Here is a 20145-nt window from a genome sequence, read left to right as displayed (position 1 = left end):
AAATCCCATTATAACATGTCTTCCTCTTACATAGATATAGCTATATCATGTGTGAATCACATGCCCTAAATTAACTCCAGCTTGATATAAGATACTACATAAAATGTGTGTTGGTCTCATGGCCCAATAAACATGATATTTAAATATGTTTTGTGTTTCAATAGTTTTTAAAGAAGTAATGATCAAATAACTTTAAAGTATTTATTTTCCTGTTATTTGACAAAGTGGCATACAATTCCAGAGGTCTTGATCTCTAGAAAGATTTTTTTCAGTTAGGTAATTTGATTTGATTATAATCTGTTTTTTTTTTTTCTTCACCTATTTTCCTTACATCAAAAATGGAGGAAAGAGACTGTGAATGAGAACAAAAGAGAACTGCTTGAGTAAATTATAAATTTTCAATTGAGATATTAGGAAAATCAAATTGGTCTCACTGTCTCCAGTATCCAGTTTTTACAGTGATCTATGACTACCTATCAGCAGAGATAGTTAAAAGCCTAGATTTAATTGTCCATATTCCTCAATATGTGCTGATAATGCCAATTAGTACTAATAGGATACCCAGGCATTTCAAGACAAGATGAGCTCTGTCAAATTCCTGGGTTTTGCTTGTAATCCATTTTCTTTTGCCTATGTCATACAAGCAGGGAATAAAGATGATGGGTTAACCTCAATCATATGCCATTTTCCACGTCAACGAATCATTTAGAAGGTGGACTGATATTACATTGTTGAGGAAGAGATCCCAGAGAGAATTAAGCCCATCTGATGTATTAGCGCTATTTAAATTAGTATTCTAATGGCTAATTGTAGAAAGTGCACACAGTGAGTTATTATATTGGTAGCTTTAAAATTTAGACCCCTCTCAGATGGTTTATTTCAGTGATATATTTGAATTTCACAGGAGAATTATCTTATTCTCAAGTTATGTTTCATATGTTTTAAAATGTTTAGCCTTATATAGTAATACAGATTTTATAAATGGGCAATAGCATTTTGAAATTATATTCCTGACATGCTAGCAAACATCACTTCTTATAGAAAGGGCTTAACAACATGGTAATGTTTATGTAAAGTGGGCTTATCATGTCGCACTCAAATCTAATAAAGTGGACATCCATCATGTTGCAATAAAGAGAAGAGTTTCTAATTAAAGTAGGACATCATTTGCAGGATTAAAGTCGTTTAGTGTAATTGAAAAGTGTTAATACCCTATTTTATCCTCTTTCATTGGTATTACTTCAAGGGTAAAAAACATTTTAAGGTGAAAATGTGTCTTATGCCTTTAATTGAATGTTATTACCTCCTGATTGTAACGTATTGAAGCTGTTTAATTACAAACCTAGAAAATTAATTACTATATCAAGAAACAGATCCCAGAGGGTTATAATGTTCCTTTTGTAAATAAATACAACATAAAAATTGATACATCCTTATTTATAATCCAACTTGGAAATATATCTCAATATGATTTATTATACTCAAATGTTTTTCTTAATTGAACAACAGTAAAGCAACAGAGGTCATTGAAGTTAATAATGTCCCTCTCACATAAGAATTTGAAAAAAATTGTGATTAACATGCTTGGATTTAAAATGAGATATATAGTAAACCGAGGTAACTTTTTAAAAGAAGGTAATGTTATGAAATTTTTAAGATTACATATACGCTTTAAAAACATTCTTCATCTCCTTTTCATTTTTAATGCTTTACTTAATCTTGTTTAGATTGCAGCATTTTTCAAGCTATTGCAACCTAGAGAAACCTCACAGCAGAAGTCGATTCAGCTACCTCTGTGTTAGTCTCATCGCACACTTTCAAACACTCTTAGGGTAATTTGGTTAATTATATCAAATATTCAAAATGATCAGCAGAAAATACATTGTGCATTCTTTAGTAATGGGTAGTTTATAAAACACATATGTAGTTAATGTTACATTCCAGATTCTCACAAAATCTTATGAACGGGGTCAGAAAAACATTATTATGCCCATTTTACAGAGGAGAAACCACGTTTCATAGATATTAAGTAACTAGCAGAAAGTCAAGGAAAGAGTAAATGGTTAAGATTCTGATTTTTTAGTTGATCGTTCCTTCAACTAGAGCATACTGAATTCTTAGAGAATATGATTTCCCTATGATTTGAAAAAAGTTTCCCAGTGAATCTCACCATGTGGCATTTACTTATTTTAATTCCACATTTTTTTTTAAATCTATGTTTTTTTTTTTCTTCTTCTAAACATATTCCCATAATTGCAATACTTGTTGTTAATGTATTTTTTCTTCTGAGTGGGAAAAGAATATTGATGAGATTTTATTTCCTTCCACAGAACCTGCTTTTCCCAAACCAACCCCAACAGCCCAACAGTAGGTGTTCTGTGTCACCAACTGGAGACCTCACGATTACCAACATTCAGCGTTCTGACGCGGGTTACTACATTTGCCAGGCCCTAACTGTGGCAGGAAGCATTTTAGCAAAAGCTCAACTGGAAGTTACTGACGGTGCGATATCATTAGATTCGTATTTTGAAAGTATCAATTTTTATTTCGAGTTCCACATTAACCATGGGAAATTTTCTGATTTGTTAGTTAATTTACTTAAATAGTGCTTCTTAGTCTAAATCTAAGTAAAATAACATTTTAATAGCTTCTAATGCTTTTTATTTAATACCATTTATTTTTCCCAAAAAAGAACGTGCAAGATGATCTATTTATTCTTAAAAATAAAACAATGCATTATTTAAAAGAAATGACATTACATTCAGTGTATAGACATGTTTTCTGTACACTTTATTTAGTCTTATAAAGACATGATTGCTTCTAATGGATATTAATAATTTTACTTTGCTAGCAGAGAGATAACATCTCTTCCATGCTGTTAGTGAAAACAGATGAGTTTTCAGTTAGCTAATCACATTATGACATTCTATGACTTTTTAATTATACATTCACTAAGTTAAGTTAATTAAACACCTTCCAAATTATTGAAGGGTGTAAAATTATTGTTTTGTATTTGTACATATGTACTATAAATATTAACTGAGGCAGCTACATTCATAGTGAAAGTTGGAAAAAGATGTAGTGCTCTTCATAATTTGATTTTTCTCCCCAAGTGTTTGTTACAATTGACAGATATGGAGTTTTAGATATTTTTGTGAACTCCTAAGCATGAATTTAAGCCCTATTGTTTGACATCTTAAATTAACAGATTTTCTCTTGTTTTCCTATACTTTTGAGATTTATGGGGTTTTTGGTTTGTTTGTTTATTTGTTGTTTGTTTTTTTTTTCCCGACACTGTGATTCTGAGATGCAAGAGCTTTGATCTATAACCTTTCTAATTCTCTTGTTTCTCTGCTCATGGCATTTGATTCATTTTCATACAGTTCACATTTACATGTAGGGTAAAAAGTCAATTAAAATTAATAGAAAGGTAATATTTTTGAATGTCTGTTCATGGTATTGCCTGATTCAGCACCATGCCAGTAATGGGAATAAATAGAATAAACAAACATTGGCTGTGAGACACTGAGTCATTAATGGCCACACTTCTGATGCTCCAGAGATTTACTGCTATGCAATTGGAAGAAGTCAGGTTCAAGGGTAACAGTGCTGAGAAGTTTTTCCTTTATAGGAACAAGATCTTTGATACTTTGTACTTACATATTTCTTTAAAATAAATAAAACATATTATTAATTTTTAAAGTTCTTATATTTTCTACTATTAGCAAAAATCTCCAAGTACCTATACTTGGAAAATAAAATATTATGATCAAAGCCTAAGTTTTATTCTATACTGTTAGGAAACATTCCAAACATAACACTTAACATCTCTACTATAATCTAGCTGGTTATAATATTTTACAAAAGATAGATTCTAAAATATTTTTAAATGAAAAAATTTTTAAAGAAAAGGCAAACCATATTTGTAAAATATATATATATATATATAAAAAATTAGAAGTGCTGACTTATAATATGACTGATGTGGTTTATGAAACAGATTTCAGAATTACGTCTAGTACAACAAACAGGAACATTTTTTCTTGAGAATTAATGTTAGTTGATGACAATCTCACAAAACAATAGGTATTCTAGCTGTGTTTCTGAGGTCAAAATTAAAAGAGCGATTAAACAATTTTAAATCTAATGACTGAGATGGCTCTGAACATTTTATTACAATTGCCTTAAACATTAATTACTACACTGATTTTTACTTAAATAAGCAATCGCAAAATCAAGATCCTTTGCGAAAGTGTTGAGTGAAAGTTATAGAGTTATTGATTTTGACAATAATGAAATCTAACTTCAAGACCTAAACATGCACATATTATTATTATAAATAACTCTGTCTCCAAATATTAACTTGCCATGTTGACTGATGACTTCAGCTTCTCTTCAGTGTTTTAAATTTTTCAGATTGGTTAACAATTTAAAAATATGGGAGTCATTATTTTCATTTTAACATTTTTTTTTTGTATGACCCAGAACAATTTAGAGCCAATTGAAATTCTAATGAAGAATGAAAACATATGCTATGTTCTGAGAAACAAGCAAAACAGCTGTAGCAGTTTCTGTTGTTACATTTTCGCACTTAGACTACGTTATCAGAAATCCTTTTAAATCAAGTATTCATATAAGATGGATTGTTAATGGTGATAAAAGGTGCCGTTTAGTGATAATTTTACTGATTATACATTGAGCTAAGATGCTTCAATGCACTTAAGTTTCAAAATATCCCTTCAAAAGGCCTTGTCATTAATTCATCAGTGCTGTTCTTAATTTTTTCTTTTCTTCTGCTCTTTTTTTCCTAAAAAAAATTAGAAAATTGGAAGATTAAATTGAGAATTTTATGAGTAGAGCCAATAGAATCTAAAGGGGCTGGAGAGATGTACCTTATATGATAATAAATGTCACATTATGATCTTATATGAATGGTTTATTGAGGATTTATAATGCATAGTTTGAGAAAATCTTGGAATTATTCACAGATTACCACAAACCCTAAATGTTCATTTAACCATTAACCTTTGTGTTATAGAAATCTGTGGTTATCTTCCATTCATAACGTTCTTGAAACTAAAAATTCCTTCTGGCCAGGAGATTTTCAATTACTCTGTTGATCCAATTCATTTAAAATACAATGAGCTACTCATTTAGGCAGTAAAAAGGAAAGAAAAAAAAACTAATTAGATGTGTTTGGGGCGATATCTAATGAATATGAAATATTCAGGAATATAAATTAAAAGCTAGTTATAAAAAGTTACCTAAATATATATACAATTTGAAAGAAAGAGGTAACATTATTTAAAATTTAATAAATAGTTTCTACTCTGGTGCTGCAGATCCATTTTTTTCACGGAATTCAAAAATTATAATGTTTTGTGAATTGACCTTCTCTTTTTGACACATTAAGTAAATAAATTCTATGAAACTTTCAATTTGAATATGTTTCCACAGTAATTTCCAGATGTGTCACAATTGATATAATATAATACTGTACTTTGATATAATACTGTACTTTCACATTCTCTGAAGATTATTTTATTTACTTCTAAAATGAGAATTTGATCAATGAAAACCAGTGAAATGATAATTCTGATTTTTGTTTGTAAACAGTACATGAATAAAAAATTACTGATTTTCTTAGGTTTTTATAAGGTTTTCTGCATTGTCCAAACACACATGCACATACACGTGCACACGTGCATTTTAATGCAGTAGGTTTAGGTTGATTGGAAGTTAACTGTGACAGGTAGAGGATCAACAAAATAATTTCCAATTTAAGTTAAAATTGATTGACTTTCTCATGGTAGGCTCTAAAAGGACTTATTTTTTTTCCCCAAATCTGTAAATACTAGTAATAAAGAAGGTGCATATAGGCCGAAAAATAATTATATAAATAGAATCTGATAGACAAAGGAGATTAGAACAGCTAAAAAAACAAAAACAAAAACAAAACTGACTTTTTAAATTATTAACATTATAAAACAAAATGACCTTTTTTGAGAAAAGACTATTTCTCTTCATAGTTGTTTAGCAAGAAATAGAGGGATGTGTGTGTGTGTGTGTGTGTGGTGTGTGGTTTGGTTTGGTTTGGTTTGGTTTGATTTGGTTTGGTTTGGCTTGGTAGAATGGTTGATTTATGGCTGGTGCCGGAGTTGTATAAGATAAGCCTAGAGCATATTGTAGTATCAAAAAGTAAGGAAGTATTCAAAAACAAAACAAACAAAAACCCACACATTATTAGGAGTAGGGGAATGGATATCAAAGGAGCACAGGAACCAACTGAAAGAAAACTCAGTGACCAATGTAGAAATTTGAGAATAAATAAAGTAGTATTAGATTATAACTCAAAGTATAAAACGGATATCCATGAGTCCATCCTGATAGGAAAAAATGACTGAATAAATTAATAAATGGAGAAGAGACAAATCTTCTGTGTATAAGAACTTCGAACACTTTTTAAATAAATACTCTGTCCTCAAAGAGGTGGGGCATAAATCCCTATTTTTTAAGTGAAGACTGCACAGTCATTCCTTCCAAAAGAGTAAAATATGAAAATATGAATGAGGGGGAAATATACAGTGAGGAAACCTAACAAACACTCCTCAGTCCAATGATCAAAATTAACATCAACAATGATATTTTTTTTAAATTTTTATTTCCCCGCCCCCCTTCACCTATTTCTTTCCAACCACTATCTCTTGCTTCTGGCAACCACCAGTCTTATTCTCTGTATCTATGACCTTGTTTTTATTTCTTCAATTTGGATATAAAATTTTTAAATATAGATTTTGATTTTTTTTATTTTAAAAATTCATTTCTATTATATATAAATATGTATTTTAATTATATTTTTAATTATATATTATATATATATATATATATATATATATATATATATATATATACACACACACACACACAGAGTTGATTCTTGAGCATGTGGAAGTTAGGAGCACTAACCCCCTTTGCAGTCAAAAATTCACATATAATTTTGGACTCCCCAAAATCTTAACTAGCAATAACCTACTATTAGCCTTACCACCAACGTAAACAGTTAAACAGTCAATCAACACATATTTTGTATGTTATATGTATTACATACTGTATTTTTATAATAAAGTAAGCTAGAGAAAAGAAAATGTTACAAAAAAATCATACGAAAGAAAAACACATTTATAATGTTTTTAAAAAATGTCTATATAAGTAGATCCACATAGTTTGATTTTATATACATGCTTTTTATTATATATGCATATGTAGTAATACATATATAATACATATATGTATATGTATATAATAAAAATTATATTTTCAATAATTAACCAAAATTTATGCTAAAGTTTATAGAACTTTATCTTAAGAAAGTTTTCCTTGGACCTAGACATGTCAGTTTCATTATGATGTGTCAGTTTCATTCTAATTAGTTCTAGATGATAGCTTGCCTTTACTTGACTTAATATTTCTATTGCCCATATAAATAATGCTATACATTTTGATGTATTTCCTAAATCATTATGAAATACTTCTAAAGGCACTGAAGATACAATTTAATAAAAATCATGCCAAACTAAAAGTTTATGGAATTACAGAAAATTTACCCAATAAACACAGGAATTTATATATATATGTAAATATATAAATATACACTGCTGAAAGCCCAATGTTAGTCATAGTGGAAAGTCTAATTAAATTGCTTATCTTTGCTTAACTCTAAGAACTAATTAAATTACATCATCTAAATTATACTACTAGAATCTAAAGACTTAATGCCATAATTTAAAAAATAAGTTATAATCAAATATGTTAACATCAACAGAAATATTATAGTCTATATACGTATAACATGTAACTAGTGCTATAATGGGTGAAATTGTGTATTATACATATATTTACAATAAAATCAAAAGTGAAAATTAATTCTACCCATGTGATGATACTCTACATGCTTTCTTAAATATGTATATGAAAGATAAAATGGACATTTTATCAATGGCTGCTATAAGCTCTCCATATTTTCATTTTAGTATGATTAAACCTTTTGATGATACTAAGCCTTTCTAATGTTAGAATTTATCCCATCATCAATCTTAATTATAATTCAGAGTAAGTTATAAACAATAGTGTGACCTCAGTATAGTATATATAGTTGTATGTATAGTATGTATAGATAATAGCTGTATGATGGATATGCAGTATAAGTTATTATTAATGTGTATGACTTTGGGGCTTTAACCTTATTTTCAATATCCAGTTATTGAAATATCTTGAAATATTGAAATGTCAAGAAAATTTAATAGTTAAAATATCTTGTAAATATATTTATCCTTTAGTTTTGACAGATAGACCTCCACCCATAATTCTACAAGGCCCAGCCAACCAAACGCTAGCAGTAGATGGTACAGCATTACTGAAATGTAAAGCTACTGGTGATCCTCTTCCTGTAATTAGCTGGTTAAAGGAGGGATTTACTTTTCTGGGTAGAGATCCAAGAACAACTATACAAGAGCAAGGAACACTGCAGATTAAAAACTTACGGGTAAGTAATGCTCAACTTGTATTTTGATTTTCCTGTTGACAGTACTATCCTAGAGAAAACTGAGTTTTTGTGAACTCGAAATCTTGTATCCTAACACAATAGCTATACATATTATTATAGCCATGTTATTTCTTATTGTATAAATGATGAATTCAAATTAGAGGGAAGATCATTGTCTTTATGCCATTAGGTTACTCAAAAATTTTTAATAGACACAGAAACTTTTTACTCCTTCATTTCAACCCATATATACACAATCAAGGAAACTAAAAATATCAAACACATAAAGTTAATGATACTAGTAAAATACTTATAATAATTTAAAAGTGATAAATGCTTCTGACTTACACTCATAAACAAAGGGAATTTGAAAGGAAATGCGGATAAATTGGCCTGACCAAACAGTTGTGTGGAAAAATGAAAGAGATAAGACTAAGTACACCAGAGTCAGGTATAGCTAGCTGATTGGAAATCTTACATTTTAGGTTAAGTTGCAGTGGAATTTAGGTGTAAACCTGTGGACAAAAACAAGTGTTCCGGGTCTTTTAACAGACTGATGTTAAAGAACAATCATTCCTGCCAACTTAAATCAGTTAGATTTACCTTGGGAGCAACTCAAAATATATGTGTACTTCTGAGTATTATATTAGCTTTCTACTACTTTGTAATAATATTAGCAAAATCTTAGGAGCTTAAAGTAAAACACAATTATTATCTCTTAATGTCTTTGGGCATGATTTAGGCAGTCTTCTGCTTCAGGGTCCCACAAGGCTACAAACAGGTGTAAAGCTTGTGGTCTCATCTGAAGATTAACTGGGGATAGCTTTGATTCCAAGCAACATGATTACAGCAGCATTTAGTTCCTTATGACTGATGATCTAAGATTCTTGCTTGCTATTGGCTGAAGGCTGCGTGTAATTCCTTGCCATTTGGATATTCCCAATATGACTGCCTACTTCCTTAAAGTCAATAAGAAGAAGGAGTCTCCTAGCAAGAAAGGCATTGCATTTCAATGCAACATAAGTCACAAATGTGACATTCTGTTCCCCTTGCCCTGTTTCATTGGCCGGAAGTAAGCCAACAGGACCCACACACAACTCCTGGAGAGGGAGTATACAAGGTATGAATACCATGAGGATGTGTCATGGGGGACACCTGCCCTCCACAGATATATTTAATCCAGTCAATCAAATATAGGAAGCCTCCCTTCCTATGATATATTTTCAATCTTTGAAAAGATTGAAAATATATCATAGTAGTTACGCGTTTGGGAATGAGAGTCGGAACTAAGATGGTTGATGTAATAATTCATGAAGAAAAATTGATTGAAAATGATTCAGTGGAAGAACAATTAGTAGAATTTGGTATCTAAGAAGAAATTGGGAACCAAGAAGGAGAAAAGATATAAACAATAAAAAAATCTAAAAACCAATGTTGAATTTTCCCTTTCAGAAACCAAAGTAGGGAGATAAAGTATTTTATCATATGTATTTTCAAATGATCACAATGTGGAGTATTCTTCTCTTATAATGCAAATGTATTTGCAGTCACACACTTATCTGGTGTTTACCAATGTGTCATACAGATACATATACAAAAAGGAAGAATGACTCTGTCTTTGCATTGTGTGCATATATATATATGCAAACACAAATAAACACGAATCTTTAATTTTTTAATATGCTTTATATATAACTTTTTAATTTAAATTTAAGACAGGTCTTATTGCTCTAAGTAGAAAAAAATGCTATTAAATTCAGTTAAAAAAATAAGTACAGATTTTACCCTTTCTTTTTATTGACTGTAAATTAATTGTTAACCTTCTTTGAACAAAATGGGAGTTATTGAAAAAATAATGCCAGCTCTCCTTGAGTAAACTCTTTAACCTCTGTCTCTGGGCTAAAGACAGATTTGGGCCATGGAGGTTAATGCATTTTTACTGTACTGTTGAATTAGAGAGTGTGCATGAATAGTCAAAATACTCAATGGTGTTTGAAAGAAGCAATTAAAGGTGAGTTCTTGATGATGTCAAACAAACTTTGAGTCCTCTGACAAGCTTCTGAATAGTCTCTCTAAGATGCAAGCTCTTGGGGGCTTGTCTGTAGCCAACTACATAAGGAGAACAGTAGGTGATGGAGGATGGTGAGTTACAGTACATGAATCTCTTTTTAAATCACTTGGATAAGGATAAAAAGAGAAAATGGAAAATATATGAAGCACTTATGATCAGTAAAGACATTATTTAAAGTTAAAGGAATAAAAATGGATGTGATGATAGCGATACAGGAGTGATTTTAGCAACGATATTTAGGTTTTTGCTAGCACTTTTGCAAAACTCTAAAATGAAGCATTGTTCTTTTTCTGTAAAATGATTGACTTTAAAGGGAGCTAAAAATGTGTTTTAGACTACTTTACTCTTATCAAAAGACTTTCTGTAGCTTATATTTCTTTGTGTCTCACTATTTCTCTTTCAGTACTTAATGCAAGAGGAAAAAATAGCATGTCGAACATTGTGTTCTCATAGTCCAACTAATTGGTAACTGAATGTGTATCTGCTGAGAAGAGAATCTTCCAATACTCATTAAAACATACCTACCACAGCTAAAGTCAGACTTGTATCTCCACACAATGACAAGGAGATGCAGTTAAGAGGCATTACCTATATACTCTTCTTTTAGCATTTGCACATAATAACAAGTGCTACATTTTAGTTCAACAGCCGTAATAAAATGCAAATTCTTTACTCTTTCACAGAGCATATTCAAATGAACATCCCATTAAAATCCAACCTTGGCTCATTATATTTAGTTTGTGAGTGATGCTTCTTAAATGCAAAGATTTCTAATGACTATAATGCATGCACAGACACATTTGAAAGAATGGCTCTTCTTACGATGGTTATCACCCATCATTCCTCCATATAATGGAAGACAATTGCATGGAGATGGTATGGCAAAGAATGACATTCCAGAGCAATTTGAAACTTAAGTTAAGATATAAAATGACATTTAGAATCAATTAAAATGGTGGAACGGCAATAACATCCATGCACTAATGATTTACCTGAGAATCAGTTGTGAAAGGTTGAGTTATTGCTACTCTTACATTTTGAACTCAGCAGATATTATGTTCCATGAACTTCCATATTTCATTAACAATTAGACTCATGTTCATCATAGAATTTTAATTCTACACCTTCTGACTTCCCTTATTCTGCTTGGGCATTGGTTTCTCTTCCCAGTCTTACTTTTCTTTTAGCCCTAAACTAATGAGAGTGAATTTTTGCAATGTAAGCCCACTGGGCTCAACCACGGAGAAGATTTTTGAGTCACATCTTTTATTGATTTTTGGGCTTTTGTCAATATAAAACAGAATCGTCTGCTTTTTATATTTGCAAAAGGGAACTCTTGATTATATTATCAATTATTCTTAAAAGACTTTTGCCACTCCAATGGATAAAAAAAAATTAAGTGATCAATAAATTGGCAATTTTTAAATAAGCTTATAAAGAGTTATGTATTAGATTATTTTCTGGTCCCTTTTAGATCAAATTGCAATGATTCTATCCATAGGCAAGGTTTGTTTTTTAATTACACATCTTTATTTCAATCATTATTACACAACTACAACTTAAATATAACTGAGTACTGATCTATTTAAAGAGAGAGATTTTGTTTTTAATTTTTCATTTTTACTTTTCTCCATGCCTTAAAAAGGAAGGGGCAGTGGGGAATGGACCCCTTCTCAGTGTTTATTTATTCCTGGGTACATTTTATTAATTGAAATATAGCTTATTGGAGACAAAGAGAGCAGCTTTGTTTTACTGATCTATGAATGTTTACATGTTTCTAAAAAATTATGTCCTAAGTTGTACATATTGAATTTTGACATAATCATCTCAACAAAAACCAGAATTAAAATGTAAGTGTATTACCGTAGACGCAAAAAAGATAGACAAGTAAGGTTCACCAGACAAATAACAATTGTAGAAACATAATAAATATTTGAATCACTATTACGAATAAAATAACTATAAGTTTACTTAAATATTTTATGTGTACATATGATTGACTCACATGTATACCTGGATGGCCAAATGTATATCATTTTGAAAAAACTTAATTATTGCCTTTTTGAGATAGAGTACTAATTCTACAAATTAATTAACATCCTTTAATTCTCTCCCTTTCTTGCACACTAGATTTCTGATACTGGCACTTATACGTGTGTGGCTACAAGTTCAAGTGGGGAGACTTCCTGGAGTGCTGTCCTTGATGTGACAGGTGAATTCTTTGCGAATTATCTTAAAACAATAAATCTTGAATCCAATTTTAGAGATTATCTCATTATCTAATAAAAAGTTAAGAAGAGATCAAGATCTTCAATTTATTAAGTGTAAAAACTAAGTCTTATGTCACCTTTTAATTTCTGTGTCCCTTGGCCCATAGAATTGCATATATGCAATTTGATATATTTGTCCTTGACAGATCTTCTTATTTTATTTTCTCTGTCTAAAAAGAAAGCAATTCTATTGATCATGTGTGAAAATAAACATTTAGTAACATGTAAGAAAAGCAAATATTCACTTATATACTTTTGATTCACATAGATGAATTGCTCAGGCTAGGTCAACTTCTTTGGTAATCTACTTTTCTTCTTTTAAACATTGTTATCCACTTATACAATCAGGAATGAAGCTTTTTGTTTGTCCTCTATAGAATCTGGAGCAACAATCAGTAAAAATTATGATTTAAGTGACCTGCCAGGGCCACCATCCAAACCTCAGGTCACTGATGTTACTAAGAACACTGTCACCTTGTCCTGGCAACCAGGTACCCCTGGAACTCTCCCAGCAAGTGCATATGTCATTGAAGCATTCAGGTATGGGACAGTTCTTTTTTCTCCATCAGAGTTTTGCTTTAGTTCCTATATCATAAAATCTCACGCGAGCTGTTTTATTTTAAGAAAGTGTTCAATTAGTGCATTTTGAGAATTTACCTTTAAATCTGACTTTATTCAGAAATAGACTTCGGGTTTTTTAAATTTATATCTTAATTATAAGATTAAATATGCATTATCCATGTCTAAGTCTACAGTGATTTAGTTAACAACATAATTACTTAGCTCCTTTCTTTTCTCTGACCATTTAAAGATTTAAAATGAGAATTTTGGCTTTAGAACTAGGCAGAAATAATTTTAATTAGGCTCAGAGACTTTACATTATGCAATGTTTACTAAAACATGGAAATCTAGAACTTTACTTCCTAATAATTACACCAGAATTTAAAATAATTCCAATGTTTGTATGCTATATTCTTGAATATATCGATTGAGTTTGCCTAAAAGAAAATTTAAAACTACAATTAAGAAGTTGATTTCATTCACCTCCGGTTGCTGAAAAAACTCGATATTCCAATTGTTATTTGAAATAATAGTCATCAGTTAAGGATATAGACTATAAATTAGCAAATATCATTAGAAAATTGTTTTATGAGAATTTGATAAAATACTTATACAAATGAGAAAATGTAGCTTTATATTTAGTTTTAATGTACTTCTATTTGGCATCATAATATAGTGATAGACACTGCCCTTTTCAAGGATTAGGACAAATGCTTAAAAATGCTTTCATTTTAGGCTTGCTCAATCTGTTTAAGATAAAGATTAATATATAGTTTTTAAATTTCAAAATATTATTTTTCTATAATTTTTGTACATTGATGCATCAGGACTTTTGAAAAATAAATGGAAGGCCCTGAAAATTACATTTTTTTCCCTTCATTCTGATCAAAAGCAGCATTTGACCTTAAACAAAGTGCTCTAAATGGGCATCCCATCTGTAACTGGCTGTAAGGGGTCCACACACAGATTCAGAGATATTTTGCCATTCCAAGATGAGAAATCACAATACTGTGTAATGTACAATTTTATTAAAAATGTGACCAAGGGAAAATATTTATTACATGCTTCCTTTCTTCTTTTACAGATGTGTAGTTTTAGAAGGCTCTATTATAATATTGCATGTGGAATTGATGCAAAAGAAAGCACACCTTGTAACAGGAAAATGTATTGGCATAATTTACTCTGTAGTCCATTTATTCTTTCTACAGGTTAATTCTTTTCAAGGTATATATATATATACATTTACGAGGACCATATTTATTGTATAAACTTGATGTTGTGATCTTGGCCTCTGTTCCTTTTACAGGTATTCATTTAGTGGGCTGCTGTGCATTAGCAAAGGGCTGTCACATCTCCTGGGCTGAGTTTAATTTTGTTGTGCATGGCACTTTCGTTAGGTGGGCTCGGCTTTGTTGTTGAATAAACTGAAATCATCCGAATGTTTCATTTATTGGGCTGAACACTTCAAGCGTTGTGTGTGTGTGTGTGTGTGTTTAATTTTCAGCCATTAACCTTTGTCATTGATACCCAACTCCATTTTCAGTACCTTTATGACTATTTTTTAAATGCAATTTTTGTTCATGTTTCAGCCAATCAGTGAGCAATAGCTGGCAGACAGTGGCAAACCATGTGAAGACCACCCTCTTTACAGTAAGAGGACTGCGGCCCAATACAATTTATTTGTTCATGGTCAGAGCAATCAACCCCCAAGGTCTCAGTGACCCAAGCCCAATGTCAGATCCTGTGCGCACACAAGGTAATTTCAATAGCTGTAAACGTGACTGGTTTAGAAGAAGGCACTAGGCAGACCTTTAAAAAACAAAGGGAGTGCATGAGGAAAGATAAACGTATCTGAATCACTTGTTATAATGACTCACTAGATCTTGGCCAGTTGAAAAAGAAATGTGCTGTTCACCTTAGTGAGTTTGTCCTCTTTCTGGAGGTATCAGGGTTTATTTAGTAAAAAACAAATAATTGGGTATATATACCTAGTAAGAGTGAATCGACTAAGTTAAGGCTTTACTATATTTCAAAGGGAGGGAAATATTTCTTCTTTGAAATTAATTATACAGTTTCAAGAAGTGCTCTGTAATGGACAAGATGCTCAGAAAGTGACATCAAAATTATTCCCTATTGTTCAGGAATTCTGCTTTAATAGTGCAGTGGGTCTCAAGGTGTGACTTCCACAGAAGCAGCACCTCATCACCTGGAATCATGTTAGGAATACAGGTTCTCAGGTCCCATCTAGCAAGCTCTGTTAAGGTGCCCTGTGGGTGATGCCAACGCACAAGTTTGACAAGGGTTGCTACAGTGCTTTGTATTAAACCAGATATTTAAAGGAACAATTTGTTTCAGAAAGCAGTTAATCAGGTTTTCTTCCTGAGGTATTCAATTTTTTTGACTAATTAAAAAAAATCCACCCAGAGCATTATAACAGAAGAAAACAGAAAGTTTCTCATCTCATCTTTAGCAGCCTGTCTCTTCAAATTGAGGAGTCATTGGAGTCTAGGGGTTAGTATAGCATGTGGCATAATAATTTCTCTTTCTACTAGTAGATAAAAAGAGAATTAAAATAGAAACGGTGGCTTTATTATTTGTTACAACCTATTTCCCACAGGGTTCTTGAGAAAGGGGTTGATTATTTCTTATGTGTAAAAGACTTTGAACAAGATATAATTCAAAGTAGTATTTTTATGCTATGAAAAGCACCATGCAGCCATAAAATATTATTATAATTACAATGTAGTTCAGTGATAGTAACTAGCACGCTATTATAACAGAGAAGGGTGCCTTAAAGGAATCAAGTGGAATAAAGATACCACGTGATTCTGTAACGTTGCTGACATGATGACAGTCAAGGGAGGAGAGAATGCCAATTTGCTATTGTTCTCTAAGCAGTAATGTGATTAATTTTCCATAATGAAAAAGGGCCTGTAGGTAAAGAACCTGTCTCAAGAGAAAGAAAAAGTACAACAAGGAATTTTAAGATCTAAAACTGGTTATATTTTACCTTGCCTGGATTCAGTAGCTCTTAGTGTGGCTGAATTTAATGAGTAAATTAAATTACTGAACTTGAAGAGGAAGAGGTGTATGGTTTTAAGTCAGAAAATAATAGTACCTGGACCATTTTTACCTATGTGGATAGAAATAGTTTTTGTGTGTAGCTAAAATGGAAGGTGGGGATATAAGAAAATGGGGAAGACTTTTTGGTCTGATTAAATCTGGCAGACCTTGATCATTCAATAACTGCCAGTCACTAAATCTTGACTCATAAAATAACTTCTCGGTGAAAAGATCAAAAAAGATTAATGAAAAGTTGTTTGTGATCTGGCTTATTCTAGCTGAGAGACTGTATACAGCAAAAGGTTTATGTTCTCTTAGCAGATATTTAATAGGAAAAACTCATGTTTTGTGTCTGAATGTCAGGATCATTTTTGACAAAACACTTTCAAGAGCTTTGAATTCAATAAACCTCTTATTTTCAAAGAACACTTTGCTATGTGAGCTCTTGTTTTTAAAGATACTAAATACCATATAATTTAGAATTCTTGTATTTTAGTAAGGCAGCAAATACTTGCACCATCAAATACCACAGTAGACCATAGATATATTGGCAAAGGTTAAAATTATTAACATAATATTAATAATATTTTTTCTAAATAAAACTTACTCTGCTCTTTATGTTAAGGATGAAAAAAAAGTAGAACTGTAAAAAAAAAAAATTACCAAAGGGTAGTTCTCAAATATTTATGCCTCAATTTAAGTTAATGCACCCAATTTAAGTTATGGCTGAAACGCGCACTTAAAATATTTTGCAAGAGTGTTGCATTGTGGCCTGAAAAAATAGGAGAAAACAAGATTAAGAAAATAAATTACTTTAAATGGGACTTTCTTCCTTAAATAAGGTAGTCAGAGAAAAAAATATTCAACTTAACATTATACTGCATCAGTTAAAAAGATTAATTTGAGAACATGTGAAATCCAGTATTTGATATCAATTTGCTGGACTTGGATGTCTACATAGAATATAAACCTTTGTTTGAGACAACAGAATAGCATTTAAGCAAATGGTGAATAAAGGGGCAAAACAATATGTCTGGGAACATATCATTTTAAACATCGCAAATCTTTCTCTTTTTCCTCTTCCTTCAATTTCTTCCAAAACACAGCTACAAGGTATTGGTTTATTGAACATTTGATCAGTATTCAGTTTTTTAGGCAAAGGTATTTTTTATGAATTTGGAGGGCTTCTTCCCCTTCCTTTTCTCACTTTGTTTATCTTTAGTGACATAATTCACTTTCCAAGCCCCTCTGATTTCTTTCCTTCCACACCTCCAGACTGAATGGATTCAGTCTGGTCAAGGAGTAAGAACACACAATTGGGACAAAGGAATAAACAAATTCCTAAACAGCCATTTTCAGATATGACCCCATTAACTATGAGAGAACTCTTTTAACACCTACATAAAACATGTTTCCAGAGAAGCCTTACAGCACATATCTTATTCTTTAATAAGAAAATAATAGGCCTTCCACAACAATATATTTCAATGGAGTAAGAGATTGCATACACTCTTTACTGTTATTTTAGTGAAGATAAATATAATCTTTTGAATTATATCCTAGCAAGGCAGTATGTATATAAATATGTTTTAATGTTTTTTGTTACAAAAGATTTTTATTTTTCTCCTGTAATTATTTCCAATGCATAATTTCATCTTATGTAATATAAATTGGAATTTCACTATGAATTTTTAAAAATTCGGAATGGTTGTCTACTTGTAGATATCAGCCCGCCCGCACAAGGAGTGGACCATAGACAAGTACAGAAAGAACTAGGAGATGTCGTTGTCCGTCTTCACACTCCCGTTGTATTGACTCCCACCACTGTTCAAGTCACATGGACGGTAAGTTTCAAAGGCTATATCGAGTAGTCTTTATTCCTTTAAGAAAACAAACCAAAAAAATAAATAAATAAAAGGCAAATAAGCAAACCAAAACTAGTAATAAAAATCCTTACCACTTAAAACCAATGTGTAATCAACCGCAAAAAATTATTCAATAGATAAAATAATAAATATAATAAAAATAGATTGATTGCAATAAAAAAACAGAACATATGGCATGTTCTGTTTTTTTAATATTTAACAGCTTTATTGAAACATAATCAATACACTAGAGTTAAAGTGTATGACTCAGTGCTTTTTAGCAAATTTATAGAGTTGTGTAATCATCATCAAAAAAAATTTTAGAACATTTTAGCATCCCAAAATGAAATCGTGTGCTAATTATCAATTACTCCTTCATCGCCCTTACTTTACCTCTTTGCAACCACTTCTCTCTGTCTATATAGATTTGCCTATTTCTTTCATAAGCATGAAATCATGCCATATGTGGTCTTTTGTGTCTGGCTTCTTTCACTCAACACAATGTTTTTAAGTTTCACTCATGTCATGTATTTTGTATATTTTTATTATTGAATAGCTTTCTATTTTACAGATGTATCACATACATCTTTTCATCCATTCATCAACTGATGCATCTTTGAGTTATTTTCACCTTGGGCTGCTAAAAATGATGGTGCCATGAACATTGGTGTACAAGTCTAATGTTTTCATTTCTCTTGGTACTTGCCTAGCAATTGTTAAGTAATAAGATAATGCTCTGTTTAAAATTTGGATGAATTGCCAAAATGTTTTCTGAAGTGGTTACACCATTTTATGTTCCCATTAGCAACATTTGAAGGTTCCAGTTTATTTCACATCTTTGCCAATTTCTCTCACGTTCTCTCCAACATTTGTTATCTTCTGACTATTTGATTATAACCATTCTAATGGATGTTAAGTGGTATATCATTGTGGTTTTGATTTGCCTTTCTTTAATGACTAATCATGTTTTGCATTTTTTTCATGTACTTGTGGAGCATTTGTATATCTTTCTTAGAGAAATGTCTTCAAATTCTTTACACATTTTTAAGTTGGGTTGTTTGTCTTCTAATTATAGTCTTATAATAATTCTTTATATATTTAATATAAATTATTTAACAGATATATGATTTGTAAATATTTTCTCCCAATCTGTGGTTTGTTTTTTACTTTCTTAATGGTTTCATTTGAAGAACAAAAGATTTTAATTTTGGCGAATATTTCTTCTGAATTTAAACCAAACATCTTTATATACTTTTAGCTGGATCTCATCTAACAGTACCAAAACTTGTACATATTTTTAACAATTTGACATATAATAAAAAAACAAATAGGTTTTAAGAAATACATTGATATTTTAACATATGTCAAAATGTTCAATTACATACATTATTAAATGTCAAGCTGCCCATTATTATTTCAAAATGTAAGATGTTTTGATCACATGGTACCCTCTTTAGTAAAGAAAAAATAGTATAAAAATAGCAATATTAGTCATAATAGAGAATACTAACACTTGTGCATGTATTTGAGTGTGTTTTGAAAAGAGCAAGAAAATCTTCCCTGAGCCTAATATAGTTAGTTAGTGCCAACTTCTCCTTTATGCCCCAAATCTCTCTTTTACAATCCATAAGAAAATCTATCGAGATGATAGAAGAGCACATATTCTTTAAGCCCTCTATGTGATATATATGGTGTAAGCGATAGACATTTTAGTTATGGATACCTAGAAAATGTTTTACTTTACTTATAATCTTAATTAGAAAGTAATTATAA

At 30.9% G+C, this 20145-nt stretch overlaps 1 protein-coding gene across 34 annotated transcripts in view; it reads left to right on the top strand.

The window, feature by feature from the left end:
- ROBO2 (roundabout guidance receptor 2) overlaps positions 1-20145 on the top strand; it is a 1504157-nt gene that overhangs the window by 1405387 nt on the left and 78625 nt on the right. For 33 of the 34 annotated variants that reach the window (XM_036220094.1, XM_036220092.1, XM_036220091.1 and 30 more), the window contains 6 exons: positions 2331-2502; positions 8337-8542; positions 12744-12825; positions 13261-13423; positions 15034-15200; positions 18230-18351. In XM_036220094.1, the coding sequence (XP_036075987.1) occupies positions 2331-2502; positions 8337-8542; positions 12744-12825; positions 13261-13423; positions 15034-15200; positions 18230-18351 (912 nt within the window). Of the gene's footprint in view, positions 1-2330; positions 2503-8336; positions 8543-12743; positions 12826-13260; positions 13424-14528; positions 14669-15033; positions 15201-18229; positions 18352-20145 lie in introns of all 34 variants that reach the window. The other variant, XM_036220096.1, reaches the window with a different exon arrangement.

The sequence above is a fragment of the Rousettus aegyptiacus genome, unplaced genomic scaffold, assembly GCF_014176215.1.
Source record: "Rousettus aegyptiacus isolate mRouAeg1 unplaced genomic scaffold, mRouAeg1.p scaffold_m13_p_4, whole genome shotgun sequence".
NCBI classification, from domain to species: domain Eukaryota; kingdom Metazoa; phylum Chordata; class Mammalia; order Chiroptera; family Pteropodidae; genus Rousettus; species Rousettus aegyptiacus.
Note: the sequence above shows the minus strand (reverse complement) of the source record. Positions and strands in the feature narration are given on the sequence as shown.